Source organism: Watersipora subatra, chromosome 3 (genome assembly GCF_963576615.1).
Source record: "Watersipora subatra chromosome 3, tzWatSuba1.1, whole genome shotgun sequence".
In the NCBI taxonomy this organism is placed as follows: Eukaryota; Metazoa; Bryozoa; class Gymnolaemata; order Cheilostomatida; family Watersiporidae; genus Watersipora; species Watersipora subatra.
Genome location: NC_088710.1, coordinates 64,394,081 through 64,420,444, shown reverse-complemented (window position 1 = coordinate 64,420,444; position 26,364 = coordinate 64,394,081). Strand labels below are relative to the sequence as shown.

The 26,364-nt window shown below is 36.8% G+C and overlaps 2 protein-coding genes across 2 annotated transcripts; one reads left to right on the top strand and one right to left on the bottom strand.

The window, feature by feature from the left end:
• Nucleotides 1-903: 903 nt before the first annotated feature.
• Nucleotides 904-23,367, top strand: LOC137389562 (cytosolic carboxypeptidase 1-like). The gene is made up of 26 exons (XM_068075609.1): nt 904-958; nt 2,510-2,682; nt 3,287-3,354; nt 4,878-4,944; nt 5,251-5,394; nt 7,344-7,481; nt 8,097-8,228; nt 9,487-9,633; nt 10,403-10,627; nt 12,702-12,826; nt 13,198-13,296; nt 13,894-14,112; nt 14,922-15,152; nt 15,717-15,913; nt 16,898-17,041; nt 17,242-17,323; nt 17,995-18,151; nt 18,726-18,838; nt 19,238-19,357; nt 20,331-20,484; nt 20,758-20,938; nt 21,332-21,480; nt 21,629-21,747; nt 22,478-22,654; nt 22,910-23,058; nt 23,199-23,367. Exons 1-26 carry the CDS (start codon nt 942-944, stop codon nt 23,305-23,307), a joined length of 3,636 nt encoding a protein of 1,211 aa, XP_067931710.1. The 5' UTR covers nt 904-941; the 3' UTR covers nt 23,308-23,367.
• A 186-nt stretch (nt 23,368-23,553) lies between these two features.
• On the bottom strand, nt 23,554-24,417 carry LOC137389563 (mitochondrial pyruvate carrier 2-like). The gene is made up of 2 exons (XM_068075611.1): nt 24,178-24,417; nt 23,554-23,991 (listed from the first exon to the last, which is right to left on the bottom strand). The coding sequence occupies exons 1-2, from the start codon at nt 24,383-24,385 to the stop codon at nt 23,840-23,842; spliced, it is 360 nt and encodes a 119-aa protein (XP_067931712.1). The 5' UTR covers nt 24,386-24,417; the 3' UTR covers nt 23,554-23,839.
• Nucleotides 24,418-26,364: the final 1,947 nt, after the last annotated feature.

The window sequence follows — 26,364 nt, the reverse complement described above, 5'->3', positions numbered from 1 at the left end:
CTGGGATACGCTAGCCTGGGATACGCTAGCCTGGGATACGCTAGCCTGGGATACGCTAGCCTGGGATACGCTAGCCTGGGATACGCTAGCCTGGGATACGCTAGCCTGGGATACGCTAGCCTGGGATACGCTAGCCTGGGATACGCTAGCCTGGGATACGCTAGCCTGGGATACGCTAGCCTGGGATACGCTAGCCTGGGATACACTAGCAGTGTTTCTAGTGTGGTCAGCGGCTCAATCCACTGCCTGTAAAATCTTGCTAGTCTCAGCCTTCATATCGCCTGCTAGGCATGTGGTTTATAAGCTTGAAAAAAATATAGTTTCTCTCAATATGATTAGATGTAATAAAATAAACTTCTTTTTAGATATAATAGAAAAGTTAGTTTATTTACATAAATGCAATTTTTAATTGATAATAAATGTCAATATTAATTTCTCAGTCCTTAATAATATTCGTGTTAAATTTAGTATTATGATATGATGAAAAGCTTTAAAAACATGTTTGATTCTAATATTTTTCCTAGGGAAACATGTATTTCCCAGTCACCATCAGGTGTTGAACATATACTGTTCTTGCCTGATTCGCTAGACTATGTATACAGACTTGAGTTGACAATGTTGAAACAACTGAGCAAAATATGATAAGGCATGATGACAAGAGCCTCGGTGATGCTGACTGTATAGTGGCAGCTGATGCCGATGATAAATAGGCTCAGAGCGTTTTGAAGCCTCTTAGTAAACTGCTATTGATTTATTCTCAAGTAGATTCTCAGTGAGGCAGCAGTAAAGGTGTGACAGCGTATTTCATGCTACGAAATATGTTCACCGCTGCTTTAGTTTATTAACATCCATCTTTTATCTCTTCGCTAGCGTGTCTTAAGATGCTGAGTCTAGCTTCCAGCTTTGGTCTTCCATACTTAAGACGAGTGGAGTGAGACAACATGGCGGATGCTAAGGGGTGAGTGTTACTTATGACGGCTGTCAATTGTTAATCAAAAGTACACCGTACAGCCAGTTCTGACTCATGAGTTTCTGACTCACTCATACAGCCTACTTACTGTAATGTAATATCTTGAGATTTGACAAAAAATTTAGGCCATAAACAATTCATTGTTGCTGTTTCATTTTTTCATGTTCATATTCTAACGTAGTCCTGTAGAGCACTCTGTCAAAAGGTGAAATGTACACAGATCTGGTGGGAATACCTACCAGTATGTATGTATCTGGATCTGATACTTACTGTGGTCAGAACTATTTGTGTCCTGTACATTGCCTTAGCCTTCCAAGCAGCTGGTATAAAAATGATTGGCATTTTACGGCATCCGGCTAACAAAAAGAATTCTATTAGCGCTCTGATTTGCAGAATTAACTAAGAGTCTTTGTGAGTATTCGGTCATTGTTTACTGTTGATAATACTGTGTGGCAGAAGTGGAAGGGTCATTGCAGTTTCAAGTGCTCAGAGCTCAGGGTAAGGTATAGTGACTATAGTCAGTCATATGAGACAATCGTGTCATAGCAGATTAGGATTTGTCGTTGATGTAGTCTGTTCTGATAAGCATATTTTGGCATGAATTCAACTATTATTAGACTAGTGAAACTCTGATTGACACCAAGACTGCGTTCTCATATGACTTTGATCATAATATATTGCTGCTTGCAATGTATTGGGTTCACTGTCATCTTTGAATGGAGTCTATTTTAAACTTTGGTATTGGCTGATCAAATTAATTAGTTTTAGCGCAATCAGCCGAATAGGACATAATGACTGGAAAGCTGTTGATTGCATGCCGCTTCTAGCTTCGTCCATCTTCTGAGATGTCAACTTATGATTGGCTGTCTTTGTAACTCCCCGTGGTGTTTTTAGTATTAGAATCTCATAAATCTATGATTCTTCCGGAAGGTAGTGTGTTGGACTAGACTCGAAGGTATAATATGCATGTAGGGAGAGATTGAGGTCCGGCAAAGGCATGAGATGTAGACCGTCTTCTAGTGCTGGTACTAGACCATCGTCCAGGTAGAATGCACTCGTATCTGCAGCCTTTTTTCTTTCTCTCTCTCTTTACACTCGCTAGGGACTTTTCTGCACCCCCCCCTATTTGTTCAGCTATCAAATTATTTCTATTGCTAACATTTCTTCTGTTGTCTGTTGTGATCGTCATATATGAATGCTTAGGTAGTTTCACATTTTCTCTATCAATCCTGCTCTCAGACACAATTAGTTACCCGCAGTAGTTGATCCTTCGCTACAGCAGCTATTGTCTCTGCAACCATTCCAAGTCTGCATTTCCTGCCATGTTTTACCGCTATTCTTTGTATATAATTTAGGATTTTGTTGGCTTCAAGCTTTTAAATCACTCAGTATTATCTAAATTATCACATTTACTCTCTCCAGAGTCATCGTGTTTTCCGTGATTGATAGCGTCGCCAAGTAGCTGCGTTCTCTACTGATAAGTGTACTTTGCTGTTTTTTAAATAGTTTTTTTACAAGAATGACTCACGCTTATTACAGAGCAACTGGCCACAGTTCCAGCATGAAGGGGGGCAGCAGCCCTAAATTAGACACGTATGTGCAGCTACTAGAAAAGATGAGCTTGTCTTCAACAGCAAAGACGCTAAACAGTGATGACCTACAGCAAGCACGACATGCTGCCTCTCGTATCTTCCAACACATTGCTGCCCTCGGTTAGTTTTTTCTGATGTTTTTTTAAGTTCTTATGAAGTAATTTGTTTCAAATCTGATTTAACAATCTGATTGATTGTTAACCATAAAACACGATTAAGCTGGTCAACTTTTGAATATCTTGATCTAATGACATTTTTGTCAGAATTGGACCCCCCCCCCCATACTTACCACACTAGGTTCTAAGGCCAGTTATACAACCCAGATGATTTTTAAACCTATAGCCTTGTCATATCTGGTCTTAAGGCCAAATTGACTTGAAAAGAACACGAGTGCGTTACATTCAGTTTTGAATGGCATTGTCACAACGTATTAGCCGTGAAACGTGTCATAACATTGATCGTGTTTGCACACTTTCTCCCCATTCAATTCTTGAATATAATAAAATACGTAAGGTGGTGAGTCTGTTACGTTATACAATTTACGCTCGTGTTTCTTGTTTATTGTTGTTAGAGCACAAATGAGTAATTCTAAAGGGAATGAAACTGTATCAATTGCACTAATTGTTCTTATCAAGTATTCGTTGCTAGCGCCAACCCGTATGCCAACTTGTACAGCCACGCACTCTGTGAGTGCGCCCTAAATTACAAGTGTTTTCTCTTGCAGAAAGATCGAGCAAAGAGCACCTGTGCAGAAATAGCAGTTTTATAAAGGCACTTCTCACTTCTCTAGAGGTTTGGTCATGTCACGCTATCTATTAGGTGGATGGCTGGTACTACAGCCACCTGTATCTTTCTCTTATCATTTGTTTCCAGCAAACTTGGCCTTAGTTTTCTAACTGGCATGAGAGTACATGTGAGTACTCAGGCTATTTCCATTAAAATACCGCTTATTATGTAATCAGTGCTGGCATAATAACCAAAAATATTTTCGGTGAAATTGTATTATATTTTACGATTATTCTGGTAAAAAGATGTCAGCAGATGCATGTTTTAGTCAAGTTTAGGGATGAGCAAAATTGTCTTCCATCCCGTTTCATGGAACTCTGTTCTGTGCTATTCACTTCAACATGTTCCTTTACAATGATGTTTCATAGGCATATATGTGTCTTGCAGCTTATCTAGTAATATTTTCATAAAGTTTTATTGTTTAGGAAGATGTACAAAATACAATTGGCTCCGCAATAAAATTTCTTTCCATTTTAAATTACATAACTCTCCCTTTGTTCAGCATGCCAAGAATCTAAATTTAGTTGCGATCTGTGTTTTAAATATAGCATCAGCAAGCAATCAGTATCTGGCAGAGTATACAACTAGGAAGATTAAATTCATGTGAAATTTGTCTGAAATGCTTGCGATTCGTTGAACTTGTCCATAATGCGCAATACAGTTTTGCGATATGTCACTAATAGATAAAACTTGGAGAGTAGCTTTCAAACTTGACAAGTAAAACATGTGCTTGTTTGCATCCAAACTTTTAGTGACACTTGCTGTTGGCAAGAGGATACAGTTGTTCGCAGTTCAATAATAGTAGTACTCTTGTTTGCAACTTTGAGGCCAAATTCTGTAGGTTGGAAAACAATCAGCAGAAAAAGACTATATAATAAAAACTGATTAACTGGAGGATGAAAAACACCCATTGCTAAAACATTCTTCTTCATAAAAGTACATGTACTAACTCATTTCAACAGACTTTCTATCTATCTCACATTGCTACGTGTCATTGAACTTTACTGATGAGTATGTGTTTAAACTCTCCAGGAAGTCTGCTTGCAAAAGTTTTCCAAAGTTTACATATAAAATGAGAAAAGATATGCCCTAGAAAAATTTACAAAATTTTTTTGTTGAAAATTCAAGTATAAAATTAGACTCGAAAAATGGAAAGTATTTTGAATCAGATAAATGTTTGTATATGGCCATAGGTGCTATATATAGCCTTAAATGAACATGTAAACGACTGTATGCAGGTTTGCAGAAATACACAACCAGCTGTACACGTGTTTGCAAAAGCGTGAAAATACATATATACAGGTTTACAGAAGCGTGTAGACATCTGTATACTGCTAAAGTTTTGTTTATGAGAGACGTTAAAATAGACACTCTAAGTCATGTGTAGTGATGGTCATATATAAATTTCTATCAAATCTCTGTAATCTGTCTGCAATCAAGACATACTGGGGAATAGCATCGGGCTTCTATAGTAGCCAAGGGAATATCATTATATTCTAGATAATAAGGAAATGTCTGGATGTTTGCAGGCGAATAAAGACTTCACCGTCAGTAAGCTAATTGTGGATGCATTTGCAGAGCTAATTGGGAGAACTAGTAAGTATTCAAGAGAGAAGGATTATTGTTATATAGCTACACTAATGGCGGTCACAGTAATTGCTCGCCTGCCTCTTTTCATTGGTACGTCTGCTTGCGGCGTAAAAAGTCTGAGAGGATGCTTAACACCACCACATGTTCAGTTTAATTCTCTCTTTATATGATGGTTATTACCTGATCGAATAGTTTGTTTTAGACTCATAGTAAGTTACTACTTTTATTACTAATACTATTATTATTACTATTATTACCAATGTATTCATTTACCTTTTATCATGTTTTTATTTATTTCCATTCCGCTTCTAGACACAGGCACTCGGTGCGCCAATCTCGTAGAGGAAGACACTACAAAGGCATTTTTCCAACTACTTGTGCGTGAATCCAAAAATGACATCCCAGACGAGTTTGTCCTACAAGTACACCATGTCTTGTCCAAGTTGGCACTTAAAGGTGGAGTTGTGCTCTCTTGCTAATGTTTCTGATTGTAAAATGATAGGTTATACCATTATAAGATACTCAATGACTTACTAGATAGATTTCGCGTCATTTCTGCTTTACCATGACAACACAGCAAACATTTGTCTTGTATTTCTCTCCTTAAATATGACTATCCTGAGGAACAATTATTTTTTCCGAAACTTATGTTGAGCTTATTGACAATATTTGCTTTTAATGAAAATGAATGATATACAATGTTTAGTTAGTAGTTCTTGAGCAGAGGTAAAGATCAGCAAGAAAAGATGATTTTGATGTGTTAAATTTTTCGTTACTTCTGAAGATCTATTTAAAAGTTTGTCAGAAAGATTAATTTAACTCTTTTTTTGTTTAACTTCTCCATTTGTTCACCTTTCTACTAAATGTCAACCTGACATTGCCCAATTTTAAACCACAATGTTAGCTGATTAGAGGTGCATATTCTGTACATGTAAAGCTTGCGGTGTGTAGAATTTTCGACAAATCTATTTTAAAAATGTAGAATTAGCTTCCAAAACATTTTATTATTCCAGTTTTTTGGTGTAAGTCAAAGATTTTGGTAATATTTATTATATGATATAAAATTAGTGTCACACAGAAATTTGGTTTAAATTTAGTGAAACCGCAATCATAGGGCCCAGTGGTAAGAGTCAGTCAAATTCTTAAGAAAGTTGGATTATGAAATGTAAATATTACTTTAGACAAAGTTCATTTCAACACTATTTTTATGTTAATGGTGATTGATGGACTTACTTTTTTTATCATAAAATATTAGTGTAAAAATTTAACGAGGTCACATCTTAGGCACTGTTTATTTGTTTTATAACTCACCGTGTTCTAGAATGTGACTCATGCACTTTTAGCTGTTCAGTGTTGAATGTTGTGATAGTCAATAAAAATTGTTTCTCTTTTATTGTGGTCTCTCGTCTTTATCCAGCACTGCCATGATTATATCTGTTACCTCACAAACACAACATATCAAATTAAAATAAAGTTTCGTAACCATAGTAATTATGAATACTGGATAAACAGTTAAGATTTTATACAATGATTATATATTGCCTGCTGTTTTTATTTTGCTTCCATGTTTTATTATTTTCAATCTTTATTGTTTTATTATAAAATGATAAATTAGTTTATTATTATTTTGTTTTTCAATTAGTTATTATTATTTTAAATTATTTTATATAATATATACAATATATATCTTATATATAAATATATATTTATATGTAGAAATTTTTATTTTGCTTCAATGTTTGATTATCTTCTCTGTATCATGTGATTTAGTATATATAATTCTATTTTTGTTGCTTTATTATATATTCTTAGTAAATATCAATGCGTATCTTTTAAAGTACCAATATGTATTATTAACAGAGGTCAATATGTGCCCTTCCCAGATTTCAATATAGGCCTATATCTTTATCAGGCATGACTGAGGTTCTTTAGCAGACATCAACGTGTATCTTTAGTAGAAGTCAATGGGTATCTTAAGTAGAGGTCAATGGGTATCCTTAGCAGATACCCATATAAATCTTTAGCAGAAGTCAATGTGTTATCTTAGCAGAGGTCAATGTGTATCCTTAGCAGATATCAACATGTGGTATATTTTTAGCACACATTAATGAGCATCATTAGTAGAGGTGATGCGTATTCTTATCAGAGGTCAAAGTGTATCTTAGCAGATACCAATATGTCTTTAGTAGAGGTCAATGTGTATCTATAGCAAGATCACTATGTATCCTTAGCAGAGGTCAGCGCCTATCCTTGGCAGATATCAACATATATCTTTAACATACATGAATGCTATCATTGGCAGAGGTTGATGGGTACCCCTAATAAACTACCTCTCCCTTGCTAGGTTTACTGGTTTCACATTCTGTCACTGTATTGCCTTCTACATCCGTTACTTATTTCTACAGATAGGAAGTTTGGAGTTAAAGGGCGTAGAAATTTAGCCCTTCCTGTTACACTTTCCTTCCTAAGGAGTCACACACATTCAGCTGCTGCAAAGAGCCTCCAGCCTGTGCTCAATGTGCTCAAGTCCTATGCTAACAATGGTTAGTCTCTAAGGCTATGTCATATGTCTGCTTTACTATTATTCTCTTTATATTTCCGTGATCATTACGCTATGATATCTATGTACACTCTTGTGATGCTCAGTTTCTATGTCTATGAGACTTGCCTGTAATTATAATCCTATATTATGTAGAGTGAGCTGATTAGTCTTGCCTCGTGTATATTCAAATGGGTCTGCTGTTCAACTGTTAGATCTATATGCAATGGATTTCACTAATTCTATTTGTAAGTCTGTGTTTTGATCTTATCACCCGTATCTGCTGTATGGTAGCCAATCTCCATGCAGCCTTGGTATATGTGATTTGGAGAATTTATGAAAAAAGCATGTTAATATCTTCATAGCCTGAGTGGCAGAAGCATGAAGTATTGTATATGGCTGAAGGAGACATTAGCAATCACATTAGCAATCACATTCTCGTGCTGTATTTCACTTCCATGCATCAACTCCATATTTTCTCCAAATATTTCTTTTTTAAAATTAACTTCATTATTACTTTTTTACTTACTTCTTTTTGTGTACCTTCAACTTTTATAATTTTATACACTGTAATTTAGCTTTTGTAATAATTAAGTAATAATTTTGCTTGTGTTGACAGCAACAAATGCCTCTGAGCTGGGTGAGAAGGGTGCTGTCGCTCATCTTTTCAAGGTCGTTTCTAATGTAAACAAGAAGAACATGCTCATGACCAAGGTTGCCCTAGAGACGCTTGTGCTCATTCTCAAGTCAAGTTAGTGAATTATGCAGGCATAGTTTTCTTTTCGTATGCATATACTCGTTTTACTTGCTTATATTTAACCCATTTTCACTCCTTGACCCACCAAGGTCTTCTGATTAAAACTTACGGTATTCTGCTAATGGATTACTATCATTTAGAGCTAAATTGCATCGGTTGAAAAATAATCAGCAGCAAAAACTATATTTCATCTAAATGACTGGAGGAGATGATTGCTGAAACATTCTTCACTAAGTACAAACTCCTTTCAAAGGTCTAACAGGCTTTGCAATGCTTTGAGCTTCTCAATTCATCTCGCATTGCTATGTATCATCGGGCTTTACTGATGAGTGACTTTGAACTCTCAAGGAAGTTTCCTTGCCAGAGTTTCCTAAAGTTTACTGATAAGTGAGAAAATTTATGCCCAAAAAAATTTACCAGAAAAACAAACAAATTGAAAAAAATTAATTGAATCTTTGCCAGTATTTCATTAGTGGCTGATGAAAAAGACATCTTACTTGGTGCAGAATATCTCTGCTCAGTTTTTGTTGGCCTGGGTGTGCCAGAGACCTTACCTTTAGCAAATTCTTCGCAAGATAACAAATACTTTAGTGTACTTGTTTCGGCTAACATTCTATCACAGAAAATTTCTTCAACATTAACTTGTAGGCTAATTAGTAATACTAATTAGATTAAATTAGTAATACTTGTTGGTACTACCGTACTAGCTGACTAGAGAAATTAGTGTCAATTACGAACTTTTCAAATGCAAGCATTACCCTTTTAACCCATTTAACCCATTTTGATGTAGAGAAACGTAGAGAAGGGAAAAGGCTGCAGATTACGCTGACTTACCTTTCTTATCAGTGTGAAAAATACTATTCTTCGTACTAGGAATCGTTTTAACATAGAGGAATAAATTACAAAGTTGTAAACTGTATGATGTGATCTCACAGCTTGCAGTTTACAACTTTGCAATTTAGCTTCCATCTCTCACTGTTGATGGTTCATATCAACACCATACTCCAGCGCTCTTCCAAGGTTCATAACGTTTTGAAAGCATTTGATTTGATTGCATTTAGCTGTTGAGTCCTTCAGGGAACATCCTTACAAAAAGCTTGAGAGATCTCTAGTGATTTGGACCAAACTTTTCCTAGTATAAGTTTGAACTCCAAATTAAAATATATCTCAACTGACTCGTGTTCTTAATTTTTTTCACAGTTTTACTCATTGCAAGTTTGCGATGTTCAGCATTCACTGAATTCTCTTGTAGAGAGCAACTCAAGGAAAGCAGTCGAGTGCGGAGGAGTGCCTATGGTCCTGCAGATGTACAGAGAGTGGCACAAGATAGACACGAAGAATAGACAAGTTGCTCTGCGGAAGGCTTTGCTGCACATACTCAAACACGTCACAAACACAAGTAATACAACTTAGCTAATATCTTCTTGCAGCTATGCAATGTCTTTCACAGCATCCTTTTGTAGCCTTTATGCTCCATATATATTTATTTCATTGTGTTGTTTTATATTCATTTACTCATGCACGTAATTCGAAAGGAAGAACTGATTCTGCATGCAATTGCTCTGGCCATATGCTCACCACCGCTATGGCTATGTGTAACATCGTGGGAGACCATGTGTAACTCCTTTACATATAGCGGTATGATAAACTTTATAGAAATCATTGTAATTTAGTTTGCTTTTGGTAACATTTTTAATAGTGGGGAATTGAGTCTGTCAAAGAATTCGGAATAACTGTTTTACCTAAATTATGGTAGCATAGACTGCGGATAAAACAAACTGACAGATTTTTTGTAATAGTCTGATTCTCCTGTGAGAAAGCGTGGAGGTTTGTTGAGTGTGATCTACAGACTTTGGGGGATGCAGCACATAAGGAGTTGCCTTTCTAACACCACCAATAATCGTTGCGTAACTTTAGTCACCCACCTACTTATTATAGGTCGCTGCCCTAAACACTAAAAGTAATTTAAATTAATATTAGGAATGTCTATAGTTAGTTAACGCTCCAACCACAACATCTCTGAACAAGCTGACCAACTTTTTAGTAACCCCATAAGTTTGATGGCGTTCTGTTCCCCCTAGTACACTAAAGAACAGTTATTTCAACTCAGTTTGAAGGGTTGTTTTCTCTTTACTAGCCTTTTAAGGCATACCAACTCATTGTTACAGAGGTCGGAAGACAAGCCGTAATAGACGGTGACGGTGTAGCACTCCTCTATACAACCTGCGAAGATATAATGGATGTCCGAGAGTTGGATAGCTTTGTATTCATCTCTAGTATAATCCTACGCAAATGCTTTCCTCGCCAGAAGCTGCCGGCTAATGCTACTAAAGCAGCACTTCTTTTTAAGCTGCCTGAGAGCGACTTCCATGTTCCACAGAGTCTGAGCAAAGGTTGGTGAAGTGGCTGAAAAATGTCTGACTGCCCTTTTTAGTTTCCTTCCCGTCTCCCTGTCTTAAATGGTGGTCTCTTCTTGATACGCTAGACTGCTTGATGCAGTTCAAATAATTGAACACGACGCTGTTTGAATTAAAGTATAGTTGAACCTTTTGTACTGCTTCTGATTTTAATTTGTTTCAATTTATAAATATTACTAGGTGAATTCCTGGCGTTGCACATGGAATAAAAAAGTTTTTGCACAGAAAATTTATTTCAAGTCAACATATACAACATTTACCATCCCAACTTTTAAATGAAGATGTTTTGTTTATTTCTGGGTACTGTGTATATTTCTGTGTAATTCATACTGTTCCGGCTGCAGTGCCTACTACAACTCTATACTGATTGCAATAGTCTTGTTTGCCATGTTAGTTTAACCATTTTTCATCCCGTATCGACAGTTCGTTTCTTCTGGGATAGCTTCACGAATAACGCTAGCTACAGTGTTAAAGCACATCAATTATATTAGTACTTTTATCATACATTTCAGTTCTTCAGTGTCTTGGCTTTCGAATGAGCCTGTATTTGATATGCAAAGAATAATAGAACTATGAAAAACAGGGTGTCAAAAGTATGTCCTGCAATAAAAAAACACTTGGTTGTGGTTCTCACAAGTGATGTCATAATTAATCCCTTTTGCTGCAATTGAAGCTGCGCTTTTCTGTGACAGTTGGTGTTTTTAAACCCAGAGATCGCTAATAGTAAACTAGGATTCTAGATAATCAACAATGCTCGGGGATTGTGCTAACGCCCGACCAATACAAACACATGTTCTGGGCTAATAGATTTTTGGTGATTGTTAGAGTTTGCTTTCTTCACCCTTAGTTGTAGTAGAATTATTCTCTGGAGAATTCGTATCGCTTTCCACATTGCTTTCTAAATATGATTATGCTTCAATACATATACTGTCGCTGACAAAGGTAATGAAATCACATCGATTAAATTGTGACCTGCCGTGGCGTGGCCCTAGGACTATATGTAAATTGTATTCTCGCGAGATCATGCAATGCTTGAAATTAATTAGCCTCAGTCGTGCCCTTCAACATCACAATAAAAGGAGAGGGCTAGTGCATAATATCATCAGGAAAATATAGTATGGTGCTTGGAATCTGTGTTATTTATCATAGAAATAATTTGTACATGGAGAGCTAATGACACTGATTCCTTTGTCATCTTCATTGGTTTCCTGGAGTTGACCCACCTTCATCTGCCACTAGCGTCATTATCGTAGATGATAAATATAAGCGGTAAGCGATAAAAATGAGCGGTAGGAGCACACAACACCGAATATAAAATTTGTGATGTCATCATTTGCGAGCCTATACCATTGAACATTTCTGTGGTAGAGCTCTGGGTAAATCCTATAAACACCAACCAATGTATGTCTCACCATATCAAACAATGGCTCATTTGAAAGCCAAGATACTGAAAAACCTGAATAAGCTGAAACAGTACTGATATAATTGATGTGCTTTAAGCATGAATGCTGCAGCTAATGAAAGTTTAGCATGTCTAATAAACATGTGCCCAATTTATTTCTAGTATAGCCAGTTAGACAGGTCAGTGTATCGTGTGAATGCCTGTCTGCAAAACTGAAGGTTGTGAGTTCAAATCCAGTGTACAGCGGATTTTTAAATCCTAAAACTTATCACTATAACTGGCCACGCTAAAAGACAAACATTGAAATTTAATCTTAATTTTACACAGAAATATATGTATAAATTTCATCACATGAATAAATTTATGTATATGTTTCCATTTGAAATGAAATTATTGCCAATAAAGTAATATGTATATATATTACTATATATATTCAGTATATACATATATATAGGGGTTTCTATACCCCTCTATACGACATTTTCACCTTACGATGCCAGCAATGGAACGAAATTAAAATTGTATGATATATATTTCAAACAAACATGTTTTCTACATTATACCGTACAAAAATCATAAAATCAACCATTTATTACCAAAAGATTTAAGTTACACAGAGTTGATGGCATTTCTCGTTTCTATAACCAGATGCAGCGCTGCTGAATGGTATTACGGTGAACATGGAGGGCAGAGAGTATGAAGATTCGAGTCTTGACAATGATGATGACAGAAGCAGCAATGATGAGGCTGAAAGTGATAAACCTGGCTCTGGGGTGAGAAATATAACCAGTGTGATTACTTTGGATCTCATATAAATATAATTCAGTTTTAATTATTAAAAAGCTGTTAACCATTTATTTCCATAATTTTGACAATCTGCATCAGGTAGTTTAGAAAACCCTGTTGAAGACCTTATCACGCTATCAAGCAGTGTAAACACATCTTGCTTTTCTTTTGGGGGAAGTTTTTTTAGTCAAGTTTTTTTGATGGTGATAATAAATAGAGCCATTATCAGGTTGCAGTGTGTTGAGCCACATGGAGCTCCAAATCCAATGTAAATGTTGTACATCATTTTCTAATTCACTCATTCTCTATATGCCTACATTCAGCATGGTATGACATGTCCTGTTTGTATTGGCTGAAGCTGTCAGGTGGAGATCGGACGGATGACGCTGTGCATAAGAGGTCTCTAGAAGATTTGAGAATGTATCAGCAGTTCTTCCCTGAGGTGTTGGATATAGAGGTATATACATGTACTTTGACATCAGCATAGTTCTGTTTTGTTGCTTTCAAGTGAATTTTTTCAAAACGAACAACTATTTAATATAGTTTTTTATATCATCAGGGAACTGTTCATTTACTGCATTGTCACGCTTTGAATGGGTTTGAAGTTCCCTGCTGCCAACAAATGTGCATGATAACGAGTAGCAGTAAAACGTTTTCGTAATAGAGACCCGTGTAATTCTGAGCTGAAGTGTGCTGGATTTTTTTACCCCCACTAGAGAGAGCTTAGCCGAGAATTATCGATTTGGATCCATCAGCAGTGAGTGTTTCTATGATATCCATGTACTCTCACAGCGAATACCTTTGCACAAATTTAACCAAGCGAAATGGCGTCAAATGCTTTAGGATTTTACCGTTTCTATGATTCGGCGTGGAAGCAACTCTGAACCCATTCGAACCATGGAAAGGCGGTGAGAATGCTAAATGTGTTAGTTCAGTAAAAAAAGTTCTGAATTGTTCTGAAAAAACTCGTGCAATAAAAGTTCGAGCACTTAAAGTAGATGTCGTTAATTCAGAGCAAGACCTTTTGGCACACGTGAGTTTACTTTTGCTGCAGGTTGGTGAAGAGTTCCTACCTGATATGGAACACAAAAATGAGATAGAAAGTGATGAACAGACATCAAGGAGGGGAGTGTGCGACTCAAATTTTGGTTGTCAACATTATCCGGAAGGTTCTGGCAGAACTTCATGGCCTGATGCCACTTCTCGTCCTGATATCACCTCATGGCCGGTTAGCGATACTGCCCCTGCTACTAGTCTAAAAGGAAAGCCGCAGGTAAGAGAAATATTTTTAACACAAGAGAAATGGATGATATGTGGCTGTGTTATCTTGATAATAGTCATGTGTTATGCTGTTCAGAGTATTTCACTTACAATTGAGCTACTACTACATGAGCTGACTCAGTTCTATCGTATTATGTTGTTATGACTAGCTTTCTGTCTATCTGAGTTAGGGTATTTAACGTTGGACGTCTTTCCCATTTCTCTCCCTTTTCTCTCCCTTTTCTTTCCCTTTTTCTCCCATTTCTCTCCTTCCCTCTCCCTTCCCTCTCCCTTCCCTCTCTCTTCCCTCTCTCTTCCCTCTCCCTTCCCTTTACCTTCCCTCCCTCTTCCTTTCCTCTCCCCTCTCCCTTTTCTCTCCCTTCTCTCTCCCTTTCCTCTCCCTTCCCTCTTCTTTTCCTCTTCCTTTCCTCCCCCTTCCCTCTCCTTTTCCACTACCTTTGCTCTCCCTTTTCATTTGTTCCTTTTTGATTTCTTTCCTCTTTTCACTTCTCTCTTTTTTTCTCCTATTTTCTGTCTCTCACTCCCATCATTGATGGTTTAAGGATATATGCTGATTTTGAAAAATCTGTTTCCAAAGAGTTACTCCTTATAGCAAATAATATTGGGTATTGATCAAGACATGCCCTAACTCCTTGGAATACATTCACAAAATAATTGGCCTCGTAATTGCTAACTAAAGTCACCAAATTAATTTGGTCATGACACACATTAGTACACACATTAGTACGCATATTAATACACATACATGTAGTACATTAGTGTACTGTGTTATCTGCATTTATTGCTCAACTTTGCTTGTAGAATGGGACAGTGCTGAATGGTGGGTGCAGAGCTCGAGAATTATTGGATGCTGGTGCTTCAGCAGTTAACATGAAGACTGGGCAACCAGTGTTTTCTCTGGATATCCCTGTCGGGACCCCTTCATCCCGGTCTAAAGGCAAGAACTCATTTCCTGAGCGCAAAATCAAATTAAAAAGAAGAGAAAAATCAACAAAGAAAGTTGAATCCCTACCTGATCTTCATACACTGCAGGTGAGGTCTTGTTTCAGCACTGCAGGTGAGGCCATGTTTCAGCCGACTCATATCTCTGTTCTTTTTTTGTAATAGAAGCAATTTATTTTGTTAAAGTGTTTTTGATAACTTCAGCTATGACAACAAAATCGCGTTGAATTGAAAGCTGCCTTGAACCCTTCAGCTTTCAGACCAAGTTACTACTGGTTTCGTCAATAGTTTGTTACATATTTCGAGGCTTCAAATACCATGATATATTGGGTATTATTTTTACTTCTGTTTTAATAAGCACCATTGCATTGTTATTACCTTTGCTTAAAGTGTAATAATGACGTTATTACATTTTAAATAATCCAATGTAATAATCCATTGGATTATGTAATAATTCAATGTACTACATTACAAATCCATTTATCTACATTTAAATAAGCTCAACTAATTGCTGCTAACAAAGACTCATGTCAAATATCTATTTTGGCAATAATGTAGCTAATAATTACACGACTTAGTCAACGGTACATGTATATTGATAATGGAGGCCTGAGAGTCCATTACAACTACTTGTAAATTTGTTTATTGCTGCAGATAGAGGTTGTGAATGAATCAGAGGTGGATGCCCAGTTCTCTGCTGACGAATGGGTCAGCCCTGAGGATTTTTATGCTGTTGCTAGAAAGACTAACAGCGTTGGCAAGTTCAACAAGATAGCGTATCCAGACTTACACGGTTCTAAACTCTTACACAGGAGGGAAAAACTCTATGACAGGAAGTTTGGTATTCAAAGGTATATAGTTCTTGTTTTATGTTTTTGATGTCATCATATTATTTTTCTGATGTCTCTGTTCCCTGATTGTTTCTGACATTAAGCTAAAAGGTCATCTTATTTATGTACATGTACTAGCTGATTGCCCGGCGTTGCACGGGTAATAAAATAGTGACAAACTAAATTTGAGTAAAGCTAGTAACTTACTATAATAAGACCCGTGTCCTTTCTCTGAAGCCCGCTTGCGTGGTGTTACGTTACGAGTAATGATCTCTAATGCAATCATGAACTTATGGGGTGCTAGTATTTTTGGTAGCGATTCATAAGTATGTGCCCCATTATTTCATAGTATGGCAAGGACAGGGTAGTGTACTGGGTTAGTGCGCCAGTTTGCAAACCTGGAGGTTCCGAGTTCAAATTCAGTGTGAAGTGGATTTTTTGTTTCTTAAACGTTATTGCTATAACTGGACAGACTAATGACAGACAAACACCGAGCTTTATATACATAGATATAGTGATCACTTGAAATACAGAGTGACTGTCGTCTAACTCATAAGGCTATCACCAAAACTATAGAGTGATTGCCTAGATTATAAAAATTTATTTAAGCTGTAAAGTGATTTTCAGGATGTCATCATTTTCCACGAATAGTTATGGCGGCGCTCCACAAAATGAACATCAAGTTTGTTGACGATTGTGGAGGCGATCCAGTGATGACATTAACCATTAGTGACTGTTTATGTGTTTAAATCAGAGCCTTATCATTCCAGTTATGCAATGTTTATGCAGCCATAGAGTAAACATTCGACAATAACGTGATCATCAAGATTGTAAATAGCCTTTTTAAGTTATTAAATTGTTATTAAGCCATTGAGTGATCCTCTCACCTAGAACGCGTCATTCTGTTATTATAAGTCCAATCAAACAAATAATTGGTTGGCATTGCATATACATGTACGTGTATACACGTAGTTGCATACCGAATTTTAATATCCGTCACACCAGAGCGAAGATATTTGAAGATCTAGACAGGATGGTGAACTCAGATAGCTTGCTCAACAAAACAGTCTATGATTTTGAAGAGTCCTTTAAGTTGTCAGAAGAACTGACGAGTGAGAAATGGTCTTCTGCTAATAGAGATGTAGAGAGGCAAGCGCTTATATCACTTTGCTTTGTTCAGTGTTCAAAAACATAATGAAGCAGTCATACGTGTTAACAGAGAGTTAACACATGTTAACAGAGAGTTAACACGTGTTAACACGCGTGTAAAGCAAGCTCTCTGATTTTAATAATGCTGTTTTTCTGACCACCTCGATTCTTCCAGTGACACCAAGATTTCTGGGTTGCAGGTTAGGCAAACCAGCAGAACCTTATGATCATCTACATTTTAACTCCCACTTTGAATGTGGAAACCTGAGGAAGGCTATACAGGTTAGTAAGCTGCTAGTTTTACGGAGAGTGAGTCTAGTTTTTAAATGTAAGAACTTTCACAAGTCTTTTACTAAGTCTCTATACAGTGATAGTGTAGCTACACCTGGATGCGTTAGTGCTGAAGTGCTACTCTGGGCCAGCAAGCAGAACATGTTTCTATAGGGCGCTATAGCGGAGTGATGGTTGTGTGACGCCTTATGTCAAGGTATGTGTTTGCATATGAAGAAACAGAAAAGCATGACCTATGGGCATGCGCAAGTTTGACATCATTGGTCGCTAAGGCTGTTTCCACGATACAAAGATGGTGCATCACATAGGTATTTTGCTTTTAAAGAGCATTACTGAATCACGACAGAATAAAAGTGACACAGCTGTTTTAATGATGGCATTGCAGCGCTACATGGGGGTGTCTTGCTACGATATCACTGTATGAAAACATTTCCACTCTCGTAATTTTATAAAACGACCAGCTTTCATTCGTTTTGCCTTAAATAAATAAATGACAGTAAAGTAAGGATTTGACTGTACAGTCAGACAATGGTGAGAGGGTATCGTTTTATTTCCTGTTGAAGAAAGAAAACCAAGATGGATAAACAAGTCACAAGTATGCTAGAAGCAACTAAATATGCCAAATATAAAATGTATGGCAGAAGTATTTCTGTGGTTGTTAGGTGAAAGCGATGCAGTATGACCTCATCCTGTGTCCCGATGTAAACACAAATCACCATCATCAGTGGTTTTACTTTGAAGTTTCCAACATGGTCGCTGACAAGCCCTATCAGTTTAATATCATCAACAACGAAAAAGTAAACAGTCAGTTCAACTCTGGTAAGTTCAGTATTTGATTGGCTGAGAATATTGTTGATTATGGTATTCGTTAGTAACACTCGAGTGACATTCTTTGAAAATACTAATCTTCACTATCCATCTAGTATTGTTCAAACTAAGAATCAGATCTGAGATCAGATCTAGCAAAGCTGGCAGAGGTTAAATTTGTAAAGCCAGAGGTTAGTAGAGGCAGGGACGTTAGCACAGACTAGAGTTAACGGTGAATCAGGTCAATGAGAACTGAAGTTAACAGGAACTGGAGCTATCAGAAGCTAGAGTTAGTAGGAGTTAGCAGGTACTAGAGTTAACAGGGACTGGAACTAACAGGTACTAGAGTTAACAGCGACTGAAGTTAGCAAGTGCTAGAGTTAACAGGTACTAGAGTTAACATGTACTGGAGTTGACAGGGACTGAAATTAACAGGTACTGGAGTTAACAGATACCGGAGTTAGCAGAAACCTTAGTGAACAGAAACTGATGTTAACAGTGTTTAGCCATCATCTCTTACAAGCTTTCCTTAACATATAGTGAAATAACACTATTGTTTTAAACTATAACAGCTTTCTGTCTCCAGGCATGCAGCCAGTGATGTACTCAGTGCAATCAGCAGTGAATGGAGAGCCTTCTTGGAGTCGGGTCGGTACAGATGTCTGTTACTTTCGAAACAATCTCAGCAGAAGTTTGCAGGTTTGTCATATTAGTCAATTATAGGATGCAAAATATAGTTTAAGTTTTACACCTGGCAAGATAGGAAACTAACAGGAATTAAAGCTATAATGGTGACAAGTGCAAATAGCCTTTTGACTTTCCCTAAGGTAGTAGAAAAGAAGAAATTCAAACAAGAACAAAGATTCTTTCTTTTCTCTAAAAGAAGAAAGAATTACATAAATAAAAAGATTAATTTGGATTATAACAATAATCATAAAGGCTTTATAGGTTAGGATAGTTTTATTAGTTACTAATACACTGGGAGTTGCTCTCTCATGAACTTGAAAAATTTTCTCATATATACGTAATACAAAAACATTGACTATTGAATGATATTAAGCTCACTCACTGTCATAGACCAGGTGAATCAACTTGCAGGTAACAGGTGGAGCTAAAGGGAAGCTATATTACACGACCACATTTACCGTTACGTTTCGACACAGCTATGATGTTTGTTACATCGCCTATCATTATCCCTACACCTACTCTACACTTCAGGTACTCAGACAAGCTTATACTCACTGCATCCATTCATCTCTTTCTCGCAGTTTTACAGCAATGGTCAAACCTGAACATATCAAGCTAATCCGTTCTAGGATTTTCTTCACGCGTTAAAACTGTATTAAGTTGGAGCATTAGAACAAAGTAAACAAAATACACTGCATTTTGTTTACTTCGTTCTACAGCTTAAAAACTTACATTTAGCATTAAAACTAATTTCCTTTAGCTTTTAGAATTGTTTATTGAAATGTGTTATTCTAGATCAGCCAGTTAAGTTAAATATATCAATTTGTGCCATTGTTGCAACATCTTTCTTGTGTTCATCCGTATAATAAAGTACAGCGGTACACAAGTAGCGCATGGTTTCTGATTAGTGTCTCTCTTTCCACTTGCATCTTTATTGGCTAGTGCAGGTCAGTCACCGGATTAACTTTCAAAAGTAATTTAGTGTACAATGACTCCTGTACAAAGACTTCTCTGATGCATCATTTAATAAGATCCTAGTACAGTATTTGAGATATAAATAGACCCTTTTTAACCAATCAGAGCCGCTATTGTAAAAAATCTGTAGCAGTATTATAAACTAGCAGCAAGCCCGTGGTGCCCAAGGTACTGTAAAACCTCTGATTGAATGCCATGGCACTCTATTTTTCAACCCTTGTCTCATAGCAGCGTTCAATTAAAGATGGCGTTTAATTAGAAGTGGCATTCAATAAAAGGCGGCGTTCAATAAGAGGCGGTGTTCAATTAGAGGTTTTATGGTATCTTTCATTTTCTATCAGATAGCCTCCAACATGCATGTAAATTTTCAAAGTAAATTGTTACGCTGCTTTCATGACAACAATCTATGAACACGTTCAGTGAGATATATTGTCTTTAATAACGCATACACACAATGAAAAAGAGGGGTTTATAAATAGAGATATTTTATTAAATTTATATTAAAATATCATATCCTCTTATGTTTTAGTGTCAGCTCTTGCAGTGGCAGAGGAATGTTGATGGCAGCCCTATCTATTTCAAAAATCAAGTACTATGCCAGTCACTTGGTGGCAACGACGTTAATGTTTTGACTATCACAGATTATCCTTCCTCTAAAAGTAAAGAGGCTATCGAGCAGTTTAGTAAGTTTATATAATAACCTTTTGTTGTCTTCCGATACTTTAGTAACATTCAAACCGTAATTTTGAATAGAAGCTGACGTGAGCTCGCATCGAGCTTCTGAATCCAGGCTCTGCAGTGTTAACTTGTTCCTAGTTCAAGAAAGCGAAGTCAGTTACTGCTATAACACCTGACTAACTGTTATTGAGCGCAATGCATCTTCTGTGTAGCGAGATGAATTGAAGATTTCAGTAATATGTTGTAGTAGTTGTGTGCTCATGTGGTGAAACTTACAGGAAATAAACCGTATATATTTCTGACGGGCCGTGTTCATCCGGGAGAATCGAATGCGAGTTGGATTATGAAAGGCACCATAGAGCATCTTCTTAGCAACTCTGAGGAGGCTATTGCGCTGCGCCAGACCTACATATTCAAGATAGTGCCCATGCTCAACCCTGATGGTGTCATCAATGGCAAGTATGTCACCGCCTTTTACAGTCAGTCTTGTCATATTATGAGTTTGGACTGTCACAAACTCTAGTTGTCATCGTTATTCTTGAACATATTAGATGTTTGTTGTAATCTCATAGATGAACCTTAATCCAATCTGAACTTACTGTACGGTTAACAACCGTTCAGCGAGTACTATGTATATATGCCCAGTAAAACATAATACCGATAGCATACTTGTAAGCTTCAGATTTCAAGTGAAATATAAGATTACTAAAAAAGTGCATGCTTCCATTGTTCAGGTAATATTATTATTAACTTATTTAATCCATTGTAAGGTCCTACTAATGTTCATGTTAAAAGTGTATTGTATTTTTGTTCAGATAAGATATTGTAAAAGTAATACTACGTTTTCTTCAGCCATCGGTGTTCGCTAGTCGCTGAGGATTTGAATAGACGTTGGCTGGTCTCATGCCCCAAGCTACACCCAACCATCTACCATACCAAGGGAATGCTGCTGTTTATGAAACAAATGCAGAGAACGCCTCTTGTCTACTGTGACTATCATGGTAAGATTGCTTTCTATGAGCGATTGTAGTCTTTTGGGAGTCTACTCCACTCGGGGATTGTAGTCTGTAGGTAATTGTAGTTTTTCGGGAATTATTATTTATAGGGTCATGTTTTATAAGAATTGTATGTTAGCTTTACATTTTTTAGGGCACTCCAGAAAGAAAAATGTTTTTCTGTATGGATGCAGTGCCAGCCAATCATGGATGACTGATGATGTAGACAACCCATCAGTGTTGGCCGATAAAACAGAGGACATGAGTTATAAGGTATCTCCTTATTCAGACATATGCCATACATGTCACTTGCCATACATGTCACTTCCCATACATGTCATATGCCATACATGTCATATATCATACATGTCATATGCCATACATGTCACTTGCCATACATGTCGGTTTAGCATACTGCACCGCACTCATACCGCTCACTATTTAAGCACATTTTAACTGTGGAACAAGAAGAGTGGTATTTAATACCGAGTTTCATTATAATTGTGGCAGTAAACTGTCTAAAATATTCTGAATTAACATTCTGCGAGTGGTACTAACGGGATCACTGCCTGAGCAATTATCATCTATTTAAATATGTTGAAATGTGCATTTGTCATCTCTTGTAATCATATCATTTAATTTTCGGTTTCAGGATTACACGACTTTTGAGGAAGTACTTATTACTTAACCACAGCACGAATCGCTATTAGTTTCAGAAGCTTAGGCTATTGACATTTGTATTTTGATGAATCCCTTCAAGCCCAAAATTCGAAAGAGGCTAAGCTCATCAGCTAAATCTTTTGCCCAGATGGTATAACTCATATTCACTGTGATTCTGCTCATTATATAGGCTTGTTTTTATTGTTTCACACATTTCCTGTGAGCCCACTCTTATCTATTGTTTCGGAACATATTTCTTTTACAGATCTGCGCGATATTATTAGTTGCATAGTGCTTCCTTAACTCAACTTTTAACTTCAACAAAAAATTTTGCATTTTGTAGATGTTACCTAAAATTCTAGCTCACAATGCTCAAGCATTCTCAATGTCGAGCTGTAGCTTTTCTGTGGAGAAGGCCAAAGAAGCAACCGGACGAGTCGTTGTCTGGCGGCAGATTGGTGTGCTTCGTTCATACACAATGGAAAGTACATTTTGCGGCTGTGACCAGGGCCAATATAGCGTAAGTTGTTACACGCCCTTGTGAAATGCTGTGCCAGTTCCGCATCAGTACATAGCGATCTACTTGTCCCAAGGGAAGATGATTCCTCAAGTATTTCAACTACGACTGTGATGAGTTTATTTCATTTAAAATGAAATTACATCATGAAAATTTAACAACATAAACTTCTCATTTATACATTCCAATAATCGAAAAAATTAGCTTTTATGCACTTTTCACCGGGCACAAATTTTTATTGTTATGCCTGTATTTTAGGGCAGCCAAATCAACTTGACTGACTTGCAAGTGATGGGTAGTAAGTTTGTAGATGCTTTGCTTAAACTGAAGAGTCGTAACTACAAGGCTTCTTACCTTGATGAGCCAGAATTGAAGATGAGTGCGGAGGACACGACTCTTGTATTCCAGTGAGTAGCATCGCCGTTTTACACACATAGCGTACCTCATCAGCGCTTTACTTGAAGTTGCATCATACATTACTAACAAATCAGTTTATTGGAAACAATGCAACAAGCTATTGGCTAGTATAAGCAAAGATATTTTACAGGGATGACAATAGCGCTGATTACGATGATGGCTATTTGGAAGATAATCTTTCTGATGGTATCAGTGAGGATGAAGATGATGATGAATTACAGGAAAATGTTATCGAGTGATTTTATTGGTGCCTTCTATTCCGTCCAACTGCTGATATATTGCTCACCATTTCTGTTAAGTCATCGTGCAAGTCTGTGATAGGAGTAATCTGATTTTACGCGGCTATACCGATAGTTAATCTTCAAATTGTGGGTGCTCAACCATATCATATTTTTAGATTAAATCATAAATTTAGTGCAACATATTTTTGCATTAAAAGTGCAAAAAAATGTGCTGATTGGACACAGAAGTTTTACAGGAAATTACAACATTTGTGTTTTACTGTTAGCAAGTCAATATATTAACTAAGCAAATAGTATTATTACACTCGGTGTACAGATATGAGTGCTAGTCAGTTTTTAACATGATGTAGGTGAAATGGAGATGATGTGTCAGTTATCTTCCAAAATAAAGTATGATATGAAATTAAAAGCTCGCTAATAAACCTGCACAAACACCTTATAATACGAAAGCTCAAACTGCATTCATATAAAAATAAGACAATGCATCCATAATCTCTCATTCAAGAACATAAGATGTCAATATAGTAAACTACTTTGAAGATTCTGCTACTGTCAGAGATTTTCTATAGTTGTATATTCTTGCTAATTGAATGATTCCGGTGATGGCGACGAAGATGTTCACTGCAAACAAGCTATAGTTCTTCGGCTTTATTACCATGGAATATCGTGACCAAATCACACCTGCAACATACACACCGCGTTGTAAAGAAATTTGGTAAGGTAATGAAGAGAAGTGCACATTTCATACAACGTAGGAAACATGGAAGCGAAATATTGTGAGCTCAATAAGTATGAACTGTTAGCTATTGCGTGTTAAATAGGTCAGCGGAACAGCTGCCTTTGTAAGCTGCAGAACGCTTTGCCCACCTGTAGCGGCCAGTGCTGTTGATTGAGTTGTGCTTAATTTGTGGGCGGGACGCTGAAGGTCTCCGATGCCAGCTACTACCAGACACCACTTCACTGCCGGTGCCCAAAAGAAAATTGTTTTGGGACCGGCTTCAGCATTCCAAAAAGGCTTTAGTTTCAGGGGTACATATCTATCCAACTTGTTAACTGTCCTCCAGTAAACCGACATGTTGAAAGTAACCTATAACAAAGCAGAACCCATTATACCAAAAGAAAGTAAATTTCATATTTGTTAATGAAGCAAATATTAACAACCAACTTGCCGCATGTTGACACCAATACTTACACTTACACCAATCACACCATTAATTTAATTTGGAAAATTAAAAACTATTTATCTAACATGAATATTGAACATGAACATATTGGGAAAGTATGTGAAAAGCTGCTGAAAAGTTATGCTGTAAATACAGCTCCAATAACATGGGAAAAAAAGATATATTTGAGTCATTAGGTGGCCAACATGATCACACACTCTGGTTATTGCGGCTGTCAACAGCTGGGACTTCCATTAGCGAAAATAATGAATTGAATACACAAGATGTATGAATAGCAAAAAAACATTAAAATAAGTTTAATCTTATCAACTCAGAAGATATGCAGTCTACTTTGTTGTCATATCGGCCTACAATTGAACTTCAATCATACCACTGATTAAACTACAAACAAAATCAATGCATGTTAGCGGTTCTGCTATAGGATAAAAAATGTGAGCTAACAAATAGAAGATTGATTTTTAACTTTGCAATTTCATGCTGTTTTTCTTTAAACAATTTTATTTAGACCTACGTGACGTTGCACTTAGTTAATGCTTGTGTAGTTTGGTTACAATAGCATGTTGTAATGTAACTTTTTTTTAACATCAGTCACATTACTTATCCGCCTATCTCTAGTTTATTGCAATCACCAACCTTACCGTTAATTAATGGCAATCTTAGTAAGAACTATCAACAGAGTTAACTGTTATTGAAAATCAATAGTGTGCCTTTAGGCTCTTCCATAAAAACAAAGAGTTTTTCCTCACATATTAGCATAAACTCGGCGTAGCAAAGCAAGCTTCATTCTGTGGTCAAAACCATTGGGGAAAAATGAACACAAACCAGTCTAACCAAATAGGACAAAATGCTTCCACGACTGGATAAAATCTTGACTTAATGCTTTGGGTGTTATACTTCTGTCAAATGTGTGAGCTCAAACAAGTGTTGTGGAAATCAGCTTTGACCATCCACTTGCAAATGGGGTTTGTATACAAGTTATCTTATACTGAATGAGTAATAGCTCTCATGCAGAACTGTGGCCGGTTGCCCAGTATGACTTTTTATTATTCAAGTTCTACATTAAATGGCAGAGAACCATTGAATATAGTTCAATACAATCAAGCATAATTTTTGAAATAAGTATACAATAATAAGTACCCAAACATTTACTTGTAAATGCAAAAGTGTAAATGATGTAGAGATGTAAAGGATTGGACAAAGGTCTGGGATGCTCTAAAGCAAAATGGATTTCATATTTCTCATGCAAGTTTCATGCTTGATTTCAATTTAAAACAAGACTATATATCAATCTATCGCTGAAGGCAGAATTTTTTGTAAGTTTAAACAAAACCCTAGGTTCATCATAAAATGGTCCGCACAAAATTTATGTCTAAATTAGTGTGAGGGGTCTATTCCATCATACAATATAGCAATGAACAATGCAGGTTTTGATAGTTTTATTTCAATACTTGAGAAAAACCCTTTTACACAGATTGGCGGCCCTAAGTAGAGACATTAAGGTGCAATTAGTGGTCTACAGTCTCAATATTTAATTGATTCGCGCTTGGCTTTGATCACCAGCCTGCAGCGCTTTGGTATGCTCTTTACCAGCTTTTTCCAGTGCTCTCGGGTGACTGTGGTTCCATGGCTTGATGATAACTTTGATCCAAGATGCTTTCAGCTTTGACCTGTCTCTCACTGGCTTCTGGCTGATCATCTGTCATAGGTTTTTTATTAGGTTGAAGTCGGGACTCCAGACTGACCAGTCTAGGCGCTTCCACTTCCTTTTTACAGAACTAATATTTCCCAAAGCTTGTGTGATGGCAGGGCGCATAGTCATATTGAAAGAATCCTTGACCTCGATCTGCTTCTCCACATTTTCTTTCAACAC